This window comes from Xyrauchen texanus, chromosome 43, assembly GCF_025860055.1.
Source record: "Xyrauchen texanus isolate HMW12.3.18 chromosome 43, RBS_HiC_50CHRs, whole genome shotgun sequence".
NCBI lineage: Eukaryota > Metazoa > Chordata > Actinopteri > Cypriniformes > Catostomidae > Xyrauchen > Xyrauchen texanus.
Genome location: NC_068318.1, coordinates 25,684,530 through 25,710,238, shown reverse-complemented (window position 1 = coordinate 25,710,238; position 25,709 = coordinate 25,684,530). Strand labels below are relative to the sequence as shown.

The window sequence follows — 25,709 nt, the reverse complement described above, 5'->3', positions numbered from 1 at the left end:
AGCGTGTTCTAGTATGGGAAATAAGAGTCTTTAGACAAAATCCTCCTAATCTGGAGCAAGATGTTAATTCATCCACTCTGGCTTTTACTCTCTCCCCTGATAAACACACTCACTATTTGACCCCGTTTACACCTGGTATTAAGATGCATCTCGGGTGATCCGATCATGTGGTCAGGTGAGATACATCATGTTCACACTTGCTCGCTTAAATGCTTCTCCTATGATCACTTGTGATTGGATTTTACTGCAATGTATGACATTAAAGCGCAACAAAGTTAGAAAAGACAAAGCGCAAAGAAAAAGGCATGCTGTTTCTCCCAGATGCAGTTGAAATTTAATCTAAGCACAAACGCTACATTTCAAGCAGAATTATCCGTTATTTTAGTGGATTACCTGTATTAACAAGAGCTGCAGATGTTCATGCTTCTCTAAAGTATCAGACATACTGAAGAAGATCAGCAAAGTTCTCGTGCTTTATTTTTTTCTGTATTAAGCGCTGATTACAATTGAACGGATCACCAAAAATGCATCTTTTCTTTTTCTTCCCAATTTGGAATGCCTGATTCCCAATGTGCTTTAAGTCCTTGTGGTGGCGAAGTGACTCATCTCAATCTGGGTGGCGGAGTACGAATCTCAGTTTTCTCCGTGTCTGAGACCATCAATCCGCATATCTTATAACGTGGCTTGTTGAGAGCGACATCCACACACAACTCGCCACACACCCCACCAAGAGCGAGAACCATATTATAGCGACCACGAGGAGGTTGTCCCGTGTGACTCTACCCTCCCTAGCAAAAGGCCCCTTTTTGTTTGCTAAGGAGACCTGGCTGGAGTCACTCAGCACGCCCTGGATTCGAACTCGCAACTCCAGGGGTGGTGGCCAGCATCAATACTCACTACCTAGGAGCTACCTTGGCCCCAAACTTAAAAAATGCATCTTAATATCAGATGTAAACAGGGTCTCTCTCTCTCTCTCTCTCTCTCTCTCTCTCTCTCTCTCTCACACACACACACACACTGAACAGAGGAAGAGGGAAAACAAAGACAAAACTCTTTGCCTTTTAAGAGGACAGCCTAGAGGTGGATGTCATCTCAGGAGAGGCAGTGAGTTTATGTGCCAAAGTACGTGACCAAACAAGCCATATAGGTTGAGACATATTTTCTGCACAGTCAGCGTACACACACACACACACACACACACACACACACACGGAGACTCTCACTGAACACAACTAATTTTCAGTTCTGTCAGAATAGTTCAGACAGCCACACTTCAGCCGATTCTAAAAACATAATACAAATTAAAAAACATCTCTACCTTTCAAAGCTTTGCAAAACCTTAACTTTGAAAAGACAGATGGATTAGAGTAGATTCAAGAAAATATCCAAAATCAACAATTTGGAATGTCCCTCAGTTTGTAAATAGACTGTTTAAGGGACTACTTGTCCTTTCAAGGAAGTGAACATTTGTTCCATGAACATGTCCTACTAGTTGTCAAACTCATTCAAAATAACAGCAGGAGGCTCTTCATTCATATTGTCTTTGACACGATTAACGTTCCTAACGTTAACATGATTGTCATAAAAATGTCATTATTAAATATTGGACCATGTTGTTCGGTGGGTGGCTGCTCCTTGGATGCCTGAAACTAATGGAAATTAAATTGTAATTTCTTTTTATCCAAAACTTCTTACAAATTAGGAACACCAAAAAATGAATCTTTACCTTGTCCGCAGGTATCGCAGACAGCTTCACTGAACGGTTTCATCGATTATAATAGGATTCATTCAATATTCCCGTTCTCTCAGCAGAGGAAATAACTGTGAGCATCTAAACTACGATGCAATTTCATAGCCTCACTTACGTAGACACTAAGCATCGACTGCATAAGTCACTTCATGTAAACATTTTATGTTCTTTGAGAAATATGTTAACTCCTTATATAAAGGATCCTGTAATGATACTGGAAGTGGTCCCAGGCCAGTAGCATTGTAATTCGTTTACTATATAGTTTACATCCTTGAAATGGTTTATAGAAACAAAAAATGGCATTTACAGTAATGGACTTATAATGGAAGTCTATAGGGCAAGGCATTACAGAGGGTTTAAAAGCAGAAATATAAAGCTTTTCAGGGCTTGACATTAAGCATTGTCATTTGCTTGTCCTTCAGACAAGTAAATTTGACATTCACTTGTCCAAGTAAAAAAGTGACTTGTCCAGAGAGAAAAATATTTCTGTTTTCTGTTGACAGATGCCCAACCTGCAAGTATACCAATGCAATTACCTATAATGTTGTGCGGGGGTAAAATACAAAAAACAATTACATAATTTTTTTTTTTTAATTACAAAATTTCACATTAATCACGAGGTGGGCTACTTTTCTCAATTCTTACCTCGTTTTATTCTGATGGAATTATTTTTAAAGTACTGTATGTAGCCAACATTATGGAGTACTTCTGGTGCATTACAAAAAGCATTTTTGATATTACTGCCCCTCTTGCAAATGTGCTACATAATGACTTATGGGATGTACCACGTTATGAAAGGCAGCATAACGTGATCATACACGCCCAGTCCCGTATTAGGCTCTGCCACAATCACATAATAAAATATTATATACATAATTAAATATATATAAATCATTTACATTTTTTTATAAAAATGTTGTAAAAATGTAAATGTAATATTTACCAAAAAGAAAGACATATTGTTAGTATATAGAAACATTTTGTTATTTAAAACATAATAATTCATATTTAAAACATCATGTCATTCTTAAGCTTTTAAAGCCTTACAGGAAATCCCATATCCCTATTTTATTATTTAATTTATATATTTCAGGTTAAATGTGTAAAAATGACTTCTTAAGGTGTATGAAGCACTCATGCAGAAAAAAAAAACCTTAAGAAATATGACAATTAATTGTGAAAGCCCTTAAAGAGACAATCATCACAGCCCTAAAACAGACAATTAATTGCAATTATATGTTAGACAATTAATCGTCAGCCAAATTTCATAATCGTGACACCCCTAAAGACAATATTATTTATTTGATTTGTTCATCTGTTTGGATTGGTTTACTAATTATCAGCTTAAAGGGCCGAATTTCAGGCCTTGTAGATTATTTTCAAAAGCAGAATAATAATGTGATTTATTTTTTGTTCTTGATGTTTTAATTACTCTACTTGTACGGTTGGGCAAGTACAATTCTCTTTCACTTGCACCTTCAAAAATCCACTTGTCCCGGAGAAGAGTTAAGGCTGAGCCTTGCTATTTTTAAAACAATAATTATTCCATGCAAACTGTTTTATTTGATTTGTCTACACAACAAAAACCCAACTTTGTACCACTAGCTGAAGCACAATAGGTATAAATAGTTACTTGAAATTTGTGTCTGGTTTTGGTTGGAGAGCTGCTGTCAGTCACAGGCCAGTCATCACAATTCTCAAAGATACATCTTGGTAGTGACTGCTCCTCAACAAACACATGGGCCAGAGAGCTACCACTGTGTATTATAGATTTCTGCTGTATCACTGTCCCTATTTTAGGATCAGTATTTTACTGAAGAATCAAATTTTACAAAAACATCTGTTTGAATAGGGTTGACTTAATCTGTCTAATGCAGCAGATTGGGGTCTGGTCCTTTAGTCCCTCTGCACACACAAGAATACAGGTGATGAGTAGATAGGTCCTCCTGAAAGCTCTTCTAAATGTCAGAGATCTGAGAGAGGGACACCGTCTCATGTCTGTCTAGAAACCCTGACACTCTGAGCGCCCGTAGGAGAGAGCCGCTTGAAATCCTGTCCAAACAGAGTCTTTGTCTTTACCTTTGTATCATTAGACAAGACAGTTAAAAGTAACAGGGAACATTTGAGGTGAGAGAGGGAGAGTGAAACACGTAAACACTTTAACATTATGATCTCATACGCATCTGTCACGGCCATGATATTTGGACCATTTAAATGAGACTGTGTTGCACAGTGCTATTATTGTGGTAACATAATGGCACATAACAACAAAACTGTGATTAGTCATATACATGCCTCAGACGGCTCCTTCACATGCAAGCACATGATTCTCTGCACCATCCCGGCCTTAAGAAACAAATGGCCAATTTATCGGCCGATGCTGATATTAAAATAAATTCTGAATATCGTCCAGTTTATCAGACTCTGCGATATATCGGTCAACCACTAATAAAAACTTGCACCTGTACCTGAAGCAAAATTAAAGCTCTCCAATGCCAGACATCAGTGCTGCCCTGCAACTCGTGATATGCAAATAAAATGACACCCCTCCAAACCAAAGAATATGAGGATCTTAAGCATTGGCTTGCATGTTTATCCATCTTTTTAGACCTCAACCATACAAATAAATCTTTAAAATTGTAACTCTCCTGAATTTGTCCTGTAGTTCACTGTTAAAAATTTAGTTTGTAAGTCATTTTGGTGGTAGCTGGGGACAGTGAACATCTGCTAATGGTCATTATATCCATTTGTCTTAAGTTATTATTATGCATTCATTCCACTGAATGAACGGATACACATATTCAGATGCCACACAAACAGAAGTAGTAATTAGCTTTTTTTAATTACTGGCCTGCTATTAACAAAAATTAAATGTACAAAGCATCTGCCATGATATTAGAAAACACATTTCCTGTCTCTAACCTCAACATCTATATCTCCTTCTGAAAAACATTTATTTTTCATTCTCTGTTTCCTCTAAGAAGAAGAATACAAGCACCCTGAGGTGGCAGCAGTCTCTCTCACTCTCTCAGATTGTCTCTCTCTCTCATCTCTGAAGGGAGTCCTTCTCAGCAGTGCAGCTATGTTTCGAAGTGATGTTCAGAGCTGCACTTGCGTGAACTCTCTATTATGCACTCATGTATGTTCTTTTCTCTGTCTGATCACACATCTGAGTGAAGAAAATGTGTGTTTTCTACTCAAAGACAACTGTAGGGCTCCAGACTAAAAAAATGGCTTAGGAGCCATTGGCTCCTAAACTGAAACATTAGGGAGCCAAATGGCTGTTGTTAGTAGCCAAATCACATAATTGCTCGATTTATATTGCTGTTCAGAAACAAGCTAGAAAGCAGAAGAAAAGACAGATGATAACCCATTCATCAAAGATTTAATAAACAGTATATAGTTGAGAAGATAAGTGTGCATTTCCTATTGTCTCATAAATATTCACAACCCTTTCATAATTTATGTAAATATATGAGATAAAATATATGTTTTTATTTAGTACTGCTCTTCAGAATCTACATTACAGATAATTAAATAAAGTATTGTAAGCATATAGTAGTCTGTGAGTAAATATATACGATTTTTACACAGAGACTACAAGAGTGCCAATTGAATTAAATTGCAGATGCAGTTTATTATGCTACTCCAATGCTAATAAATAATGTGGTCACAATATGGGACTTTTAATTATAAAGAAGCCCAAAATACACATGGGACACTTATTTTGAAATTTCTACACTCCAAGTGGTGAATAGTATTCAAACTGCTAACCTGAGCTCCACAGTTCAAACCCTATTCTTTTCGGGTGATTCATGAAAAAGACCTGGTTCAAAAGAGTCATTTGTTCATTACTCTTTCTTGCTGTGTTTGTTGCTGCATGCGGTGCAGCGAGCTCATCAAGTCAAGTCATGTCAAGTGGTTCAGAAACAGAATGGGTGAAAAGCAGCACGAGACACACTAGTGTGTGCTCTAAAGATGTATTTAGAAAACTCACGAAACCGCATACGAACACACAAGCCAATGGCGACTAGATTTAAAATTATTCTTTTATCAATTATTTTTGGTCGCATTTGTGACCATTTTAGTCACAGTCTGGAGCCCTGAGCTGCTTTCATCTCTCCTGTACAAAGTCTGAACATCCACTCCTTCAGACTGGGCCAAATGTACCAAACCATTTAGAGCAGACCAATATAACTCACAGTACACATTATGTTTAATTTGAACTGAAAAAAGAAATGATGCTTTGAGGGATAGAAGTCAACATGTTCTAAAAATTTTTACCTTGTTGATCATTCAGTCAATGAAATGTGATGTTTCAGCCAGTTATATGACTTTGCACAAATATCAAAGACACAGAAAAGCAAAAGACATACACACTGCAACATCAGTTTTGCTCCAACAGCCTAAATAACCAACTGCACAACTCTGTGTGTGAGTGTGTGTGTGTGTTTTATCTGAAAGAGGTAGGAAAATGTGATTTGTGTAAAATCACCACCTGTTTCCTCTTCTCAGTTCTTAACCAACCGACACAACTACTCAAAACACACAGATACAAACAAAGACATCCATGCAAAGACAATTTCACCTTAACAAGAGCTACACACACACACGGACACACAGACATGCAGACACACAGATACACACACACACTTACACACACACACTAAGGCCTTGTACTAAGAAATTCCAAACATATCCAATCCAGACATTTAAACGGCCTGACCGCATGCTCTCTCACTCTCTCTATGTTTGTCTCTCTTTCTCTGCAGACAAGTCTAAAGGATTGGGTTACCGTTTGAGGGAGTCTCAATGCAGCACAGACAGAGATAATGGCAGAGTGCAGCGGAAGGGTATTTTTACTTAATAAAAATATAAATCCACCTGACACACAGCCTCAGAGAGAGAGAGAGAGAGAGAGAGAGAGAGAGAGAGAGAAAGAAAGAAATGGAGCAAGAGAGGGAGAGAGAGAACAGAGGAGGTAAAGAGAGGCTCTGATTTCAGATGACATGCTCAATCACACTGATTTGTTTGTGCTCTTAAAATTTTCCATGAGAAGATAAAAAGACGAGCCACAAGAAGCTAGAAAGCTTCATCTCATATAATCAAGTCAATCAAATCCTGCTGAGCCTCGATGATTGCGGCCAATTTGGGGAATATTTAATCTCTGATTCATTTTTATTTATATAAGCAGTCAGGTAATAGCAACAGTATGCAGTCTTTTATCCAGAACTGAAATTTCCATAATTATGCAGTCAAATATCCGTATAACAATCAAGTCAATCTCTGCCTTTTTGCTAACCCCAACCAATCAGGCCCCACTACAATACCTAACCCTATCCAATACAGTCCCAAATGTCCATAACTATGCCATCAATATGTGTATAATACTCCAGTCCAACTCCACCCTCATCGCTAACCCCACCAAATCCAGTCCCACCACCACAACTAACCCAACCCAATCCATCTCCTACCACCTTACCTAACCTCACCAATTCCAGACTCACTGATAACACTATCACCACCTAATCCAGCCACCCCCCACAAACCCCACACAATCCAGCCCCATACACATCTAATCCAGTTGCATCCCCACCTCCTAAACTCCACCCAATCCAATTTTATCCCCAGCTCTCAATGCATCCAATCTAGCTCCATATCCAGCCTTTACACTACCCTTTCATGCTCCTCCCCTGGCCTTAACCCATCTTTACCTTAAAGGGTTAGTTTACACAAAAATGAAAATTATCCAATAATTTACTCACCCTCAAGCCATCCTAGGTGTATATGACTTTCTTCTTTCAGGCAAACACAATCGGAGTTATATAAAAAAATATCCTGGCTCTTCCAAGCTTTATAATGGGAGTGAATGGTACCTTAGATTTTGAAGCCCAAAAAAGCACATCCATCCATCAAAAAAGTAATCCATACAGCTCCAGGGGGTTAATAAAGGCCTTCTGAAGTGAAGGGATGCGCTTTTGTAAGAGAAATATCCATATTTATAACTTTCTAAATTATAATCACTGGCTTCTGTAACGGCCGTACGCACGTTCACAAGAGAGTCAAGTTCCGGCGTATGACACAGGAATAGCGTAAACTCCGGTGAGAAGTGAATAGAGCAAAACAAAACACCGGTCACAAATTAGAAGACAACAATGTGGATTTTTAAAGAAAAATGTCACAGGATTTCGATATAAGAGAAGAGGAGATTGAGTTTTTTGCCCGGCACTATTTGTTTGCAGGAAATGCGAGGTAATGCCAACAGAGGCTGAGAGTGTTTGCTGCCATGAATGGATGAATGGAATGAATGGATAGATGCATGAATGCACCATATTAAGACTTATACAAATCTACAGTATAGCTAAAACAACTCACTTCTTTTCGCCGTTTTCCTTTGCTGTTAACAATGTGCGCTTCAGCATTTGTCACTTCTAACCAGAGTTTACATTATGCCTACATCATACGCCGGAACTCGACTCTCTTGTGAATGCGTGGACGGACGTTACCGGAAGCCAGTGATTATAGTTAAGAAAGTTATAAATATGGATATTATTCTTACAAAAATGCATCGCTTCACTTCAGAAGGCCTTTATTAATCACCTGGAGCCGTATGGATTACTTCTTTGATGGATGGATGCGCTTTTTTGGGCTTCAAAATCGAATGTACCATTCACGCTTGGAAGAGCCAGGATATTGGAAGAGCCAGGAACTCCGATTGTGTTTGGCTGAAAGAAGAAAGTCATGTACACCTAGGATGGCTTGAGGGTGAGTAAATTATGGGATAATTTTCATTTTTGGGTGAACTAACCCTTTAAACCCCACCCAATCCAGTAACATCCACAGCCTCACCCAATCCCTTTTACATATATTTTCCTTGGTGGCTGCAGAAGTGTTTAAATCAATGTCAGCTACTTGGCAGTAAATGTTACATTTTGTAAGTTTCAACATTACCAAAAACACCACTGCAGCAGAGCAACAGTTTGAATCAACCACACCATCTGCACACATCTGTGCCCTCATTTCCAGCACTGTAAAAATAAAATCCGGAGTAGACATGAGTGTGTGTATGTCTTTATGTGTTCATCTAGGCATGGAGATTTGAAAATGCCCATACTGGGACCTCAGGCTGGGAGAGATGTGCAGGTCTTACCTTTCCAAACTGTTCAAAATACTGTTTCACGTCTTCAACAACTGTGCTCGCTGCTAATCCACCCACAAATATTTTCTTTGTTCTTGTGACCATCTGGTGAGAAAAAGACACAAGAAAGAGAGAGAAAAAATTTGCAAATCATTACACCTTAAGACCCAGCTGATCAATAGTCAGACTACTGAATGATCCAATCACTTCATCATGTCCATTCATTTGATGGGTATCTAGGTAAATAAAAAGAAAGAAAAAACAAACATAGAAAAATAACAATTATGTATGTGTACACATACCTGAGGGGTATCCCAGAAAGCAAGGTTAACCTACCTAAGACATAAACCCTGAACTCTTGGTTGATTAACCCAAACATTGCCTTATTGTGGTATTCCGGTTCCAGAACACCTGTGAGGAGTTAGTTTAATCAACCTCCTATTGGTAACCCAGAGTTAATGCGAGCACATTTTGATTACAAAAATTCATTGTCAATGGAGCGTCGATTTCAGGAGTCACCATGGAAACAGACGCTAAAAAGGACCTTTTTATGTATACTGAATTAATGCATGACATTTTAAACTATAAAGTTTTACCGTACTTTTAAAACTTTAATTCAACATTAATATTAGACCATTCGCCTACATTAATGTTTAATAGGTTGACTAGGTTATTTTATTTGTTTGCATTGGACTACATAATAGGTATTAACATTCATATTCTTTTGGTTTTATAATAACAATGTAGGTATTTTAGCTATAGATTTGGGTTTATTATATTTTTATTTTAAGGTTAATTAAAAAAAGCAGCCATGGTGGCTCAGTGGTTAAGGCTCTGGGTTACTGACCAAAAGGTTGTGGGTTCAAGCCCCAACACCATCAAGATACCACTGTTGGGCCCTTGAGCAAGGCCCTTGACCCCATCTGCTCCAGGGGCGCTGTTTCATGGCTGACACTGCGCTCTGACCCCAGCTTAGTTGGGATATGTGAAAACAACTGCATTTCATTGGCTCTGTACCTGTACTCTGCACAATGCCAATAAAGTTGAATCTTAATCTTTTACTAGTATTTAGCTTGTAATATGCATGCTAATTTTATGTACTTCATTTATTTTGAGTAGCATTTGATGTACCCAGTTTAACATTGGGGTTTCTGAAAACATACTTTTAATTATCATATCATCTTCCATTTCCCACTGATAGTGTCATTGTATTAATAGACCCTATGTCATTTGTAGGATCTCCCACAATTGTCATAATTTTCCATGGATTTAAAATGTAATGTTTTTCAGTAGGCCACACATGAATATTCATATGCATTATAAGATGAAGATCTGATGTGGACAATGATAGGAGTTATATGTCCATTATTTTATTTTATTATTTAGTGTGGTATTAAAACAAGCTAGTTGTCTTGTCCCCTAAAAGGCCATGACTGGGCATTATCATGTAGAGGAGGGTCCATTATACATTAGAGGTGTTCATGATCTCAGCATTAGGGAACAGTAACTAGGGAACAGTAACTAATCTCTTCCTTGTTAACAGGAAGCTGTAAAAGATCCCTACTGAAAGGCAGAATAAAAATGTAATTTAGAGAAGGACCATGTAAATCTTCTGATGGTGTAGAGGAGCCTGATCACAGAAAAAGATGCATCTTTTCATTGAATCACTTGCCCACCAGCTAAAGGAGGGTGACTAAATAACAGCATGTTCATTTATATTTCAGATAACAGAGTACAATGAACAATGAGTACAAGTCTGGAAATAATTCAGTACATGAATTAAAGTGATAAGAAATACAATCTGCTATATCTGTGGTTCATGAAATTATCACATATCTAGTTTGTGAAGAAGAATGACTGATTTGTTGCTTAAGCTTTTAATTGGCAGATATTACCTGCATATTGATACTATTGAATGTCATTTTTATAAATAACCTTAATATTCATTGGCTGAAGGAACTGTAAATAGAATGTGGGTGCTATAATCATTTTATTCTATTACATTTAAAGAATAAAAATGATTTATTAGAAGGGCTAAACATAAATACATAAAGCCCTGTCTTTACAGTGAAGAGTGTAGAGGCCTTTCCAATGTGTTCTATGTTAAAAATATTACTCTTTTAATTACTCACTTTTGAATGCAAATCTGTGGTGTGTGAGACTGGAAATGTCAGAGTAAAGAAGATTTGTGACAAACTAAAGATGCAGTTTTCTGTAATAATTGCTTTAAAACTATAATATTGTGCATAATCTGAACTTCCATGCCCACTGTGAAAGCTATTAAAAAAGGCACACATGCGCTGACATCCTCTGAATCTACCTGAAGTAAACTAACTCTGGAACATAACCTACTCTGGAGGAGGTTATGTTCAGAAAGTAATTTGCTTTGGCTACTAACATGCCCTGAAAGTTACAAAGGAACCAAAAGCTGAGGTTATCCGCTTAGCGTTCCAGCGTTCTAGTTTACATGACGTTTCAGAACGCTGCTTTTTGCTAAAATCCTGGAATCACTGACGTGCGGTCTGGGTAGGCAAACTAGGCACTGCCTACCCTGCCAAAATTCAAAAATAAAATGTTTATTAAATAATAAACTTGTATTTGTATTTTTACTTTTTATTCTTGTGATTTATATATGCAATATGTGTGTTATTCCAATTGTTTAGACGTTATGATGACAAATGTAGCAGTTACGCATAATCAACTAAAAACAAATGGTAGAATAAGCAGTGCTTTTACGGTCCATTCATTGCAGACGACAAGCGGAAAACCCATGTTGCGCATGCGCACTTCGATCCTGTATTCTTTAACATGTACGGCAAAAAGCACAAATCTGCTGTGCCTTTTGACGTAAATATGTTATGCCCGTAATCATCTCCGTTACGTATCAGACATGGACCAATTAAAATCGAGATATTCCTGGACATTTGCGTAGCTAACGTCATTACACCACAGCTAGCGTACATGCCTAATCCCCGCCAAATTCAAAATGACAGCACACCGGCCGTAATCACGGAATTAGGAAATTTTATAACCAAATATGCGTTAATTGCAAGAGGGAGGTCTACGCCAGCCTTAGATGGACTAGCACAGCAAAAGGGCCCAAAAATTATCCGATCATTTCAAACTGATTGGTATGTAAGAAAAGATTGGCTATGTGGCTGTTCTAACAATCAGCGGCTGTACTGCTATCCCTGCCTGCTTTTTTCAACCTGTCAGACTGTTTGGACTTCAGCGGGATATTGTGATTTGAACAACCTGCCAGCAGCTTTAACCAAGCATGAAAAGTCGTCAGCTCACATCCAGTGTCAAATTACACTGAAAACCTTTGGAAAATCTCGGATCAACCTTGCACTTGATGAGCAAAGGAAGCTGAATATAACCTACCACAATGAAAAAGTAAAGGAAAACCGTGAGGATTTGAAGGATCTGATAAATGCGTAACGTTCACTGTTTACGCGCTTGTGTGTGTGTGTGTGAGAGAGAGAGAGAGAGAGAGAATACACGATATACATCCTGATTTGTACATTTCTTGATATGCCGCACTTGTGCGTAACGTTCACTGTTTACGCGCTTGTGTGTGTGAGAGAGAGAGAGAGAGAGAGAGAGAGAGAGAGAGTGTACACGATATACATCCTGATTTGTACATTTCTTGATATGCCGCACTTGTGCGTAACGTTTACTGTTATTACGTATTATTAGCTTAAACAATAAATCAGGTAATCTGGCTTTCATAACTCAGTGCCTAGCCTCTTTAAGACATCACCGCACGTCACTGCCTGGAATAAGCATCTTTCTTAAGTGCATGTAAATGTGGTCAGTGACTTCATTTTTGAAGTCGCTAAACTATCTACTTCCTTGCTAAATGAACTATTAATGAAAGCTTTAGTGCAACAGTGATTCCCGTCAAAACAGACATACCTCCACGAGAGTTCACTTCCAATAATGCTGTTGCAAACACTTTCACTTATATCACACACGCACACGCACGCACACACACACACACACACACACACACACACGTTTGGCACCATTAGCGCAGCCTTCCATTCAGTTAAACCCCTGACATGTTTACTTCTGCTCTGACACACATCCAGATGCTTTTCAGCTCCAGTCGCACTTAAAAACAATAACAAAGAAAGAAAATCCTTCCTTTTCCTCTCAAAACACAATTAAGAGACGTGGAGGGGAAGGAGGGGGTGCTTTAAAACCTCAATTAATTCCTTATCAGAGTAAATAGGAACGATATTTACAGCACCCAGGGAAAAGTGACATGAGCGAAGAGCTAAAGTGCAAGAGAAGATAGAGACACAAGAATGAGGAGACAGAGAAAAAGGAACAGAATCAAAAAGAGAGTGATTTCATGACAAAAGGCCAACCAGTAAAACAAGACCAGCAACCAGACAATGAACCAGACACAATGCTTAGACTTGCACAGAAATTCTTGGAAACCTGGTGGGGGATGTGCAATGATTTGGGAGTGAAATGCCATCACGACTAGTTGAATTCGAATGGACTAATGGGCTCAACTAGTTGTGAAACCTCTAATATACATCCCTTCCAAGAATATATACAGAGTCAGACACATTAATAGAATCAATAGAGTGAGAAAGGAACAAAGAGAAAGAACATTATAACAATAAATATACTGTAGGTCTTCTTTCACTGAATAAGCACATCCACAACCCAACACACAAATCAAGAGTGAACTAAAAGTTAAAAGTTCACTCACATGGGTGTGAAGCAGAGAGGTGACTGTCTGTCCATCTACATGTATATTTGCATCAGCGCCACAAGCTTGTATATGACACTCACTTCCGATACAAATCAAATTTAGCGGGCGCAAATCAGACCCAAAAAGCAGAGTATATCCGCCCGGCAGCCAGAAGGCTTTTTGGGGTCATCAAAGTTGTGTCTAACTCCATCATTCTGCCTGGATATTAACCAACATCCCTGTTTTATCAGCACTGATCTCACTAAGGGAAACAACAGCTGACTCAGTTCCTGCACTACCAGCAGCCATTTCATCTACTTGCTGTGACAACTCTGCTCTATGCAAGAGGCGTTTCCCAACCTGCCGCCACTGCTGCTGCCCTGTCGGTAGATGCTTACGTTTTTAGCCAACACTTTATGTTGTGTGACAGGCCTGCCCAGAGGGCTGATGGGAATTCTACAAGCACTGCAACAACGCAATTATTTTCACTCTTGCTTTCTCCATGGTGACAACTCAATACGACTGTCTCAGTCCTCCTGGAAAAGAGGAACACTTCTGTCCTCAGAGAGAGAGAGAGAGAGAGAGAGAGAGAGAGATACAGCATGGTAAACAGACAGCGAGGAAGGAAGAATGTGAGCCTTTTTGCTAATATGATTCTCTCTTTATTTGTGCAGAATTTGCTTGTGTCACTCATTAAAATGGGATCTGAGTTATGAAGATGTATTCCCAGCCCAGCTCAAACAGACAGGAGTACTGACGAAGGGCTCCAGGGAGGAGCTAGAGAAACAGAAGAGACAAATAACTTTCGTACCGATCTGCTCACACACCTGCTGGTGTCTTAGAGCAGTAACACTGAAGGAGAAAACAACAGCATGAAAGAGGACACGCTCAGAGATTAAATGACCTCTCTCAGTTTCCCAGAAGATCACTGTCTCCACTGCAATAACAGGTAATTTCTCATAATTATGAGGACACCACTAGTGATATCAAAAGTACAAGTACTTTGTGTCCAAGTCCATACTAAAATAAATAATTTTGTCATGACACCAGTGCTTCTGCAGTACCAGTAGTACAGAGCACAGACTTAATTCGATACTGCACGTTGTCTGACTGACACAAAACTGCTTTCAATGCTCACACACTTATTTGAGCATGTTCTCTGTTACTCCTTTTACACCAAGATTGACAATTAATCAAATTAAAACCGTGATATGTCCTAGTGTGATTAGTAAACCGCAATCTTAGTCTGCATGAGCTGCATGCTTAAAATAAATGTGTGAAGCTGACCTCTCATCCACTAGAAACTTCACAGACATTGAGAATCATTTGCATAGAATGAGATAAAGCAGAGCACTTATCCATGGTGAAGTGCACAGCACATGTAGACTATATGTTTATATAATTAAGTTACAGCATTTATAGTTGGTGCAAACTACATTTAGTTTTGGTAACAAGCACTAAAATGGTACTCTCTCTTTAGAGAACCGGCAGCTCTGAAAAAGAAGTTGCACAGTGGTTTTTCCCTCATCCATGCAATCAATGATTAGAATTAATGTTGATTTTTTACTTTTTGATCACAAACTGACAGTAAATAACAGAAAGGTTATTAAAAGAGACATGAAATGAAAATGGATTGCGTGTATCATCTTTGGACACCCCTTACATGGATCAAAACAAAAAAAACTTTACTTGTAAAAAGTGTATTGACTTGCTTGTACGAATATTTATTGAACAAGTTCTCAGATTCAAATCTACAAGCTCTTGAGTTTTGAAACACTTTTAGATATTCGCTAAAACTGAGAATGCTGTGAAAAATTTTACCAAAAGAGTTGATGTCATTAAATGGAATATTATTTAATTATGGCATATCATGGCTAAACTAAAGCAATGGTGACAGAATGATGAACGACACCTCATGACCCACTGCAGCCAAATAAGGTGCAACATGCAGTAATTAAAAGGCGGACTCCAGCTATTTGCCAGCTTCTTATTCAGTAAAACGATTGTTCTGCTTAAGTTCTCACAACATAACTCAATCTCTGGCATATAATATCTGAATATTTACTAGCCAGTGGTAAATAACAGATGTATTTTTGTCGAATAGTGTGAAATTTATTCACATATGCGAAAGGTTTACTCGCAAGGTAGAGGGCAGGCACATTACCATATTAGCATATTTTTGCTGTGGTATTACAATTGGTATCGAGATTTGGGAACTTTCTCTGGTGTCGTATCGACTGCTGACATTTTGGTACCATGGCAACACTAGTCACAACCATTAAAACATCAACATACAGTACTGTGAAATGCATTCGCCCCATCCTGATTTCTTTTCTTTTTGTGTATATCTCATACTAAATTGTTTCCAAAATTCAAACATAAGGCAATCAGAGTGAACACAAAATACAGTTTTTAAATTATAATGTCATTTATTGAAGTAAAAAAGTTATCCAATACCTATTTGGCCTGTATGAAAAAGTATTTTTTTCTCTAATTTACAAAATAAAAGCAAAATCTATGAAACCGCATTCATAATGGGGTTCACCCAGGCCTGACTACTGCCAGCTCCGTTCAATCAAAAAAGGAATAGATAAAATAAACAGAACTTTTTCAGCAGCATGAACTTGGCTAAAAGGTCTCACCCAGTAGCACATTATGCCAAGGTCAAAAGAAATTCCAGAAATTATGAGGAAAAAGTTGTTTGAAATACATCAGTCTGGGAAGGGTTACAAAGCTATTTCAAAGGCTCTAGGACTCCAAAGAACCACAATTAGAGCCATTATCTCCAAATGGAGAAAACTTGGCACAGTAGTGAACCTTACCAGAAGTTGTCAAAATTCCTCCAAGAGCACAGTGAAGATTCCTCCAGGAAGTCACAAAAGAGCCAAGGACAACATCCAAGGAACTGCAGGCCTCCTTCGCATTAATAAATGTCACTGTTCACGACTGCACTTTTTAGAAAGACACTGGCCAAAAATGGCATCCGTGGAAGCGTGGCGAGGCATAAAAGCTAACTGAGAAGAACATTAAGGCTCATCTGAATCTTGCCAAAACACACCTTAATGATCCTCAAACCTTTTGGGAGAATGTTCTTTCAAAAGTCAAAAGTGGAACTGTTAGAAAGACAAGGGTCCCGTTACATCTGGCATAAATCAAAAACAGAATTCCACAATTAGAACATCATACCTAAGGTCAAGGATGGTGGTGATAGTGGGATGGTGTGGTGTGGGGATGCTTTGCTGATTCAGGCCCACGGTGACTTGCAATAACTGAGGGAAACATGAATTCTGCTCTCTATCAGAAAATTAGGATTATGCAACTGGATTATGCAACAAGACAATGATCCAAAGAATGGGAGTAAGTCCACCTCTGATGGCTCAAAAGAAGCTAAATTAAAAATTTGGAGTGGCCTAGACAGAGTCATGACTTGAATCCATTTGAGATGCTGTGGCAGGACCTTAAACGGGCTGTTAATGCTTGAAAACCCTCAAGTGTGGCTGATTTCAATCACAGCATTGTGAAAGACCGATCTCAAGTTATCAGAAACTTTTGGTTGCAGTTGTTGCTGCCAACGATGGCACAACCAGTAATTAAGTTTAAGGGGGCAGTTAGTTTTTCACATGTGTGATATAGATGTTTGATAACTTTTTTACTTCAATAAACTGTATGTTGTGTTTTTCTCAAGACCCATGTCACTCTTCAAGAACTCTTGAATCAGGACAGCCTTCATGCATGCAGACAGAATCCGTCAGTTGGCAGGAAAAGCAAAAAAACAAAGAACCAAATCATGAGCTCATACTCTTTGAGTTCACCATAAGAACCAGAGCTGGAGAATGGACTCTTGAGAGCCTCTCTATCACACACACACACACACACACACACACACACACACACACACACACACACAGACTCTCATCAGCCATGAAAAGAATGAGAGCCTCTCTCTTTCTCACACACACACGCTTAGCCTCCATGGCCCCAGATTTAGTGAATGACGGTATTTGTGGACAGCTGATTACAGTTGTCTGACTTTGGCTTCTTCCCTCTCAAACAAGACCACTTGAACCATAGAGATCCGTTCCAGCCAATACCTCTTTCGTGTTTATCTATGCTTCGTCCTTCTCATAATCAGAGCTCTTTCTCCCTCTGCTTTTCTGACTTCTGTTCATTTTCAAAGAGAAGTGATTAGAATGTGGCCGTAGCCATCAGCAGTCCATGGCTGCTCTTACTTTCCTAGCAGTGATTACAGGGTTAGACGTCCACCTGCCCCTAAAAATCAGAACAACACCAACACAGAGAAACACATAGGAACCTTTAAAGTAGACTTTGTAAGGCACACTTCCTTCCAGTTTCTTAAGTATAGCCTGTTCTGAATAAAAGTGTAATTTCCGACGCTCTAACAGAGATTTTGACATTTTTGTTTTTGTTTGAATAAATAAAAATAGCCTACATTTAAACAGTAGTGTCAACACTATTTTTACTTCAGACTTTTGTTTTGTTAGACAAGAAGACAAACTAGCTTCATACCATGTGCCCCCAAGCAGGGGATGCGGGTTGTTCTGTTTTGGAGGCACAAGGGGGACCTACACAATATTAGTCAGGTGGTTTTAATGTTGTGGCTGATCGTGTGTATATCTATCTATATATCTATATATCTCTATATCTCTATATCTATAGATATAGATAGATATATCTCTATATCTATATCTATAGATATAGATAGATATATCTCTATATCTATATATATATATATAGATAGATATATCTATCTATATCTATATATATAGATATAGATAGATATATCTCTATATCTATATATATATATATATATATATATATATATATATATATATATATATATATATATATATCTATATCTATATATATATATATATATATATATATATATATATATATATATATATATATATATATATATATATAGATAGATAGATAGATAGATACAGCACATCCTAACACAGAAACTGATTGTGTGGAGCAGTGCACTTTTAATCATTACGCACAATGCATGTCTCAGGCACTAAAACTGGAGCCGATTTAGTGTATTGAGAATGAATACTTTATTCGTAAGCAGTGAACCAGGCATGCAAGAGATATGGGCAAATCACCGGAAAATACCTACTGTAATAACTTTCATCTTAACCAGTTTAAAAAGCGATACCGTGAAAGAGAGACCCATCGTGTGCATGATAGAGACTAAAAGAAGGACCTGGACATTCAGAAAGCTGCAGGTATACTTGTAGCAACTGAACAGCAGCCAGAGAAATTCATAGTTTTGAGAATTTTTACTTCAGCAAATAAAAATTCAACATTCAATATGTTTTATGTATAACGTTTAATAATGCATTGGCAATGTACACTTAAGTTTATCTCATTTGATCCGATTATTAAAAGAAAGTCCACTATAAACATCAGAAGATTTTGCCCAAATTGCCTCATGCTGCATTTAGGTTGAACTTGGGAGTTGTAACAATTTAACACAAAATGACCTCGACTGTAATACTGCAGCTTTCTCACTGGTTCCTCCCTCTCTCCCTATCTCTGCACACACTTCCCGCTGAGTCACCATACACCACATCTGGAGAAGAGAGACAGAGAGATAGAGAGAGAGTGATCTTTTGCAGGGAATGTGCAAAGAAAGTTGGCACGGTTGCTTCTCCCCCTCTCCACGATGAGGCTCACAGATGATTGGGCACCAAGCTGGCACTGCCATCCTGCGGTTTTGCCCTGTGCTCTGCAGAGCACCTTCACGGTTGCTGGGTTCAGATCAGCTCTCTCTTGTACTGCAACCCCACTAGACTCATGTAGCCTCATCACAGCAGGCTTTTAAACACTGGGCCACTGAACAAAGACACCAACTCACCAAACCTGCCAGGTCAGATCACGAGAACTCACAGGCTGAATCAAACAGCAATAATTCTACACAAGCAGAAGAACAACAGTCTGTATTCTGAAAAAAATTATACAAATGGGAGCACATACCAGTCAATATGAAATCAAAACTGTCCTGATTTACTGACTAAATAAATGTCTCTGGTCTTATGCTTCATTCTCTTTAACTCAGAAAGTCAGAATTACCAGCTTCATACTAGTAAAAGTGCAATGGAATGGCAAAAGTCTGAATTCCAACTAGGAAACTCATGTGGAAATCTTCAACTCAGATTTTGGCAAGATGCTGGTGCGTTACGTCACACAAACATGTCAGTACCCAGGTAGATGTACAAATTTAGTGATAAACATTCACTAAAATGGATATTATTAAATAATATCCATCAATGAGTCAATTTCTACATTAAATGAAATTAAAGCTTGCTTAACAAATGCCTTCAGAGACAAGTGTACAAAACATGGTAAATTATGCTTTCTTTTAATATTCGTACACCTGTAGTACAAATTCTAGCGTTGCAGCATTGTTTATCATTTGAGTTGCTAGGAGACATCTCTGGCGACAGTCGAACACCTGCTAAGCTAACAGGAGCGTTGCAGTTTTGTTACCTTACAAGTTATCTCCAAAGCATCTGGCAATGGAATGCATTTATGGTTGGAGATAGGAGAAATTATGAAGGAATATGCCACATCCGACTTTGCAGATGCTTCCGTGATTATGTTTTCATTTCTCAGCTGATTTGGTCCATACAATGCAAGTGAATGGGTGCCAAAAAATGTGAAGCTCCAAAAAGCACAAAAGTCAGCATAAAAGTAATCCATAAGACATCAGTGTTTAAATCCATGTCTTCAGAAGCAATAAGATAGGTGTGGGTGAGAAACAGACCAATAAGACCAATAAAGATGCCTTTATGTGCTTTTAGGGCATCAAAAGTTTGGCACCCATTCACTTGCATTGTATGGGCCTAAAACAGAGCTGAGTATTTCTTCTAAAAAAAAAAAAAAAATTCCATTGTCGAATAGTTATTTGATGTCATTTAACGTGAGATCATATGAAACTTTAATGATGGCGTGAGGGCAGCACTGCAGCTGGTGCCTGATTGAGGAGAGGAATAAAACACAGCTAATAGTGCAGATGCACTCTAAACTTTCCAAACAGCTTCAGGTGATTTAGATCGCAAAGTATGAGGAAATTATAAAAAAAAGTCTAAAGTAAATACAGATGCACTCCCTTTGTGAAATACAGCAGAGATACAAAAATTGTATGTCAGAGCATCTTTAAAGGAAACACCCTGGCATTATATCTTTAATGCATCCTTTATTAAAGTTCAAATAATAAGGAAGCAGGTCATGTAAATAAGTATAAACTCAGAAACTGGCATATCTCTGTGCGGTCAGCGCTGCTTCTATGAATCGTGTGTAGTGACCCAATCTAAGGGGGGGAGACTGGAAATGCACCCGGCTGATATACACTCTGGCGCGGACACGCTCATCCCTTGCGCACGCTTGCTCCAGTTAGGTTATAACGTGATGGCTCACCATGAAGTGAATCATAACACATATGTGTAGCAGTATGTATCTTATCGTGAAGAAAATCGGCAATATGCAGTTCTATTAAGAAGAGTTTTTTTTTTTTACACAATATATTTAGACTTGATTTCAGAGAATAGATCTCGAATATAAGTATATCTTGACCTTAAACAAGGATAAAAATAAACAAGTGAAAAAATACACATATAAAAAATTAATTTCGATTCAAGATTCTCTGAAAGCATGTCTAAATATATTATATGTTGTTTCTCAGGTAAATGTATCTTGTTTCAAGTGTTTTTAGATATTTTTAAATGGAAAACAAGACAAAACACTTGATTAGAATGATTTTTTGCTGTGAATTTTCTTACTGCATTAACCTTAATAAAAACTATTTTTTTTCTTTAATTGAATGAATGTCATTTAGAGTAATGATGATTTGTCCTCTTTTATAAGCAAATTTATTACAGCCTTTTAAGTCAAGGTACAAGCTGAAGAGTTGGTTAAGAGCTAATGATTAATCGTTGCAATAATCACCCTAATAGTCGAAAGATTGTTCTAATAATTGTTAGATTAGTCGATTATCAAAATAATCTTTAGTTGAAGCCCAAGTTGGCCAGCATCTAGTGGGACAGCGGAGTGCATCAAAAACGTTCACTGGTGCCATCAGTATTTTCACAAAGTTTAATAGCATAAGTTGTTTTTAAATGCATAAATATGTTCAAGTTTAACAGCAAAGTGAATTAACAGTGCAATTTATGATGACTATCACTGGGTGCTGGCATTTCAGCATTTCACTATAGAGGCTACAAATGTCCCACCCCTTCCTGAAATGGAAACTACGATTTGTTAGCAAATATCTCACTCCGGCCAAAACAAATGTTCTTATTTGTTGCTCAGCTGAGTAGGACTGTCTATCTTGCCCATGCCTTCAATTAAGAGCTCGCTCCTCCAGCTGCTCCATGCACATTAAGAGAATCTTTGATGGTACACTTGAAAAAAATACAAATAAATCAATCCACTTAACAGTGCTGCAGCATCACCTCAGAAGATTGAAAAGTTATGGGGGAAACGTCAACTCATTGTTCTTCGTGCTAAACTACACTACTGGATTCTACCAAGATACATAAAACATTATATGTTATATGAAAAGATGTTACATTTGCATATCTTCAAGACTCTGTCGTTTCCACCAGCCAAGCCATCATTCATGTCCCTTGTCATCAGTATCAGCTAACCTCACACGCATCACATGCCACATTGCCATCTGCAGCTTCTCTTCCGGAGGTGGTTTAAGTGATAGTATTTATATCCATCTCAAATCCTTCTTGGAGGGCATTTACACTTGGTCTTTTCATGATTGGATAGAAATCCAATCAGCAAAAACACATGAAATTACCAAGTGTGAATACCCCCTCACTCTATGCTGTATACAAATCAAATGCTTTTTTGTCAGTGAGTAAAACAGGTTTGTGTACCTTTCAGATAATTTTTTTAATTAATTTTTTTTTGTCTTCAAAACGAAATAACAAATAAACAAACCGCTTCCTCATTTTTCATCTAGAAATAAGTTATAAAAATTTAGAAAACACCTAGTCTTTTTTTCCATTTTATATAAGAACTAGAAAAACAGGAATTCAGTTCGATTTCTTGCTTTTTCATTCAAGTGCTTAAAATAAGTGTACTATCCTATTATTTTATTTGCACAAGTGGACTTGACACACCCATTCTACTGATTGGTTAAACTGCAGTGTCATCTGTCCTTCCTCATTCCTTTTCCTCAGAATAAAAGCCTTTTCACACAGGACATGGCAAGTGCTAAATCACCACAAATTACATCGTTTAGCCTACATTGAGGACAGCTCTTTTTTCTTTCTTTTCTACAGTCAATCCGGTGCTCGCAATGCAGTTGCGCACATTGCCATGGCTAAAGTCAGAAAGGACTTTATTTTGTCCAACATGTCTATTTGTATGCCTTTTTAAAAGTGAAATATCGGTGGTGGTGTAAATATGTGTCCATATACAGTAGGAATGAACCTTACATTTTTAATGGCTACAAATATTTTTCATTTAATTTTAGGATACAACAACTAACCATGAACAGATTGAATAAAATTACACCCCATCTATTTTGCGTTCAACCATTATACTATAATATATTATTTATGGACAGCGAATGTGTTTAAAACTTAATAGGAATTAAGTAAAATAATTGTTGTAGGCTACATAAGTAAGGCTCTTCTAGCAACAATTTGTTTATGGTTTTTTTTGATTACCACATGCACTAATTATCCAGTTGACTGATTGAATGTTTTCACTACAAGTGTGGTGAAACGTCATTTTGTGGGCAAGTGAGGAGTTGTGTTTGAAAACGGTCTAGAATGTGTTAGCACAATAATGGAAATATTCAAACTAGCTGCATAAAATTATTTGTAAAGACAAAACACTCTGAACTGGCTACTTTAAAACACTTCTACCGCCTCTATGACTGATGTTTTCATGTGTTTGGTTGTGTGTCCACCAAAGCATTTTTTCCTGAGGCCAGTGTATTTTTTCAATAGTTTGCAATGGGAGTGCTACGCATAAAAAAAAAACCAGCAGCATGAATAGGTGCTGAGCACCTTTTCAGAAGAGCGCCTGGCATTTTCAGCTGGCAAAAAAATGCTTTGTGCTAGCATACGCGTTTTGGTGCCACACGTTTGACCAGTCGGCGGCGTGTCACAGCATCCTCGGACTGAGCTTGTTATCATTGCAGGCAATCTCAACGCTGTGTGTTACAGGGAAGACATCCTCCTCCCTGATGTGGTATCCTTCCTGCAGGCTCATCCTGACATGACCCTCCAGCATAACAATGCCACCAGCAATACTATATGTTCTGTGCATGATTTTCTGCAAGACAAGAATCTCAGTGTTCTGCCATGGCCAGTGAAGAACCCGGATCTCAATTGAGCACATCAGGGACCTGTTGGATCAGAGGGTGAGGGCTAAGGCCATTCTTCCCATAAATGACCAGGAACTTGCAAGTGCCTTGATGTAAGAGTGGGATAACATCTCAAAGCAAGAACTGGCAAATCTGGTGCAGTCCATAAGTAGGAGATGCCCTGCAGTACTTAATGCAGCTAGTGGCCACACCAGATACTGAATGTTACTTTTGATTGTGACCCCATCCCACATTATTCAATTTCTGTTAGTCACATGTCTGTGAAACTTGTTCTGTTGAATCTTTTTATGTTCATACAAATATTTACACATGTTAAGTCTGCTGAAATAAAAGCAGTCAAATTGAGAGGACGTTTCTTTTTTTGCTGAGTTTATGTATAAAAGTCGCTCAGGACTATAGGAGATTATGAATATTCTGTGACTTATATTCTGGGAAATACTGTATTTCTTTGCTTTCTCTGTCAAAAAAGCACACAACACAGCATCTGGTCAGCCTCTGGGGAGTCAGGACCACTGAATTATCACAACACACACACACATTTTCTCTGACTAACCAAATCTCTTCATCTTTCAAATTTTTACTGACTCACTCGCTTCTCCTTATCTCTCCTCCGATTGCGTCTCTCCTTTCTCTATCTTTCCTAATTGCTCCCAAATCTCTCATTTTCTCAACCACGCTCTGCTGCTAAGCTCTTAAAGATTTAGACACATCACATAAACCCCATCCTGTCGCACACCTCAACCTCTTTATCTCTTGTTTCTTTATTCTCTTCTCCGTCACTTGTAGGTCCAATTGGTGATTAAACTCACTGTTCTTGCCAAATGACGCCCTGGGCTCATAAAATTGTGGGTCATTTAAGACTAACACAGTTGTGTGTACAGTGTGTTCTATTCAGAAGGATGGAATTATAATTTTTTAACTCAGTACTGTAAATGAAAATAAGCCTTTTAAAATACTCAAAGTGAAGCAGCACTTCAGCGGACAACAAAAACGGGTAACAGTAAGTACCCTCATTGAAATGCCATCATAAAAATGAGTTCAGTAACAAACTAGAGTAAAACAGGTTTAAAGAAGAAATTGCTCTGCTTCCATTTGGAGATTTCAGTTGTTTTTACCAGAGCTGTGTTTGAGACTACTAATCCTTTTCTGAAAACTACATGCCTGTGTTCTGAGAAATCCAAGTGTGATGACTGTTGGGAGTTTGTTTGGTCTTAAATTCTTTCTTTAATTGTATGTGTGGCACTTTTGCCACTTTAACTGACAGTTATATTGGAGAGAGGATAGGAAATGATGGGAACTCCCTGCAATTTGTTTTATTCCGTTTTCCCACTCATCACTAGAACGGTCATAACTTTTAAACAATAGATTATATTTCTAATCTGTTTGCTATTCTACGTTGCCCACAAAATGATGTATATTTCATACACTCTAAGTTTCCCTCTAGCTTGTAATTAAAATGGTTGAAAATGCAGTTGTCTGATGAAGTATGGTGGCCGGAGACATTTTTTGTAAAAATTGCTATGTGAAATCTTATTGATAAAGGATGCTTATACTTAAATAACCATACATATATTTACATTATTTGAAAGCCCTAGTTCTTCTCTTCAATGGTATATAGAGCTCAGGTGTGTGATGTTATATGAATATAATATGAATTTGGATATGCACAGAATGGAATTTTCAGAATTTTGGGCTCAGGCTGGAAAGGGTTAAAGATAAATTAGGAAGAGTC

The 25,709-nt window shown here is 37.9% G+C and overlaps 1 protein-coding gene across 3 annotated transcripts in view; it reads right to left on the bottom strand.

Moving 5' to 3' along the window:
* The window catches only part of LOC127636126 (RNA-binding protein Musashi homolog 2-like), a 242,305-nt gene that overhangs the window by 147,134 nt on the left and 69,462 nt on the right, over positions 1–25,709 (bottom strand). For all 3 annotated transcript variants that reach the window (XM_052116534.1, XM_052116536.1, XM_052116535.1), the window contains one exon: positions 8,901–8,993. In XM_052116534.1, the coding sequence (XP_051972494.1) occupies positions 8,901–8,993 (93 nt within the window). The remainder of the gene's footprint in view (positions 1–8,900; positions 8,994–25,709) is intronic.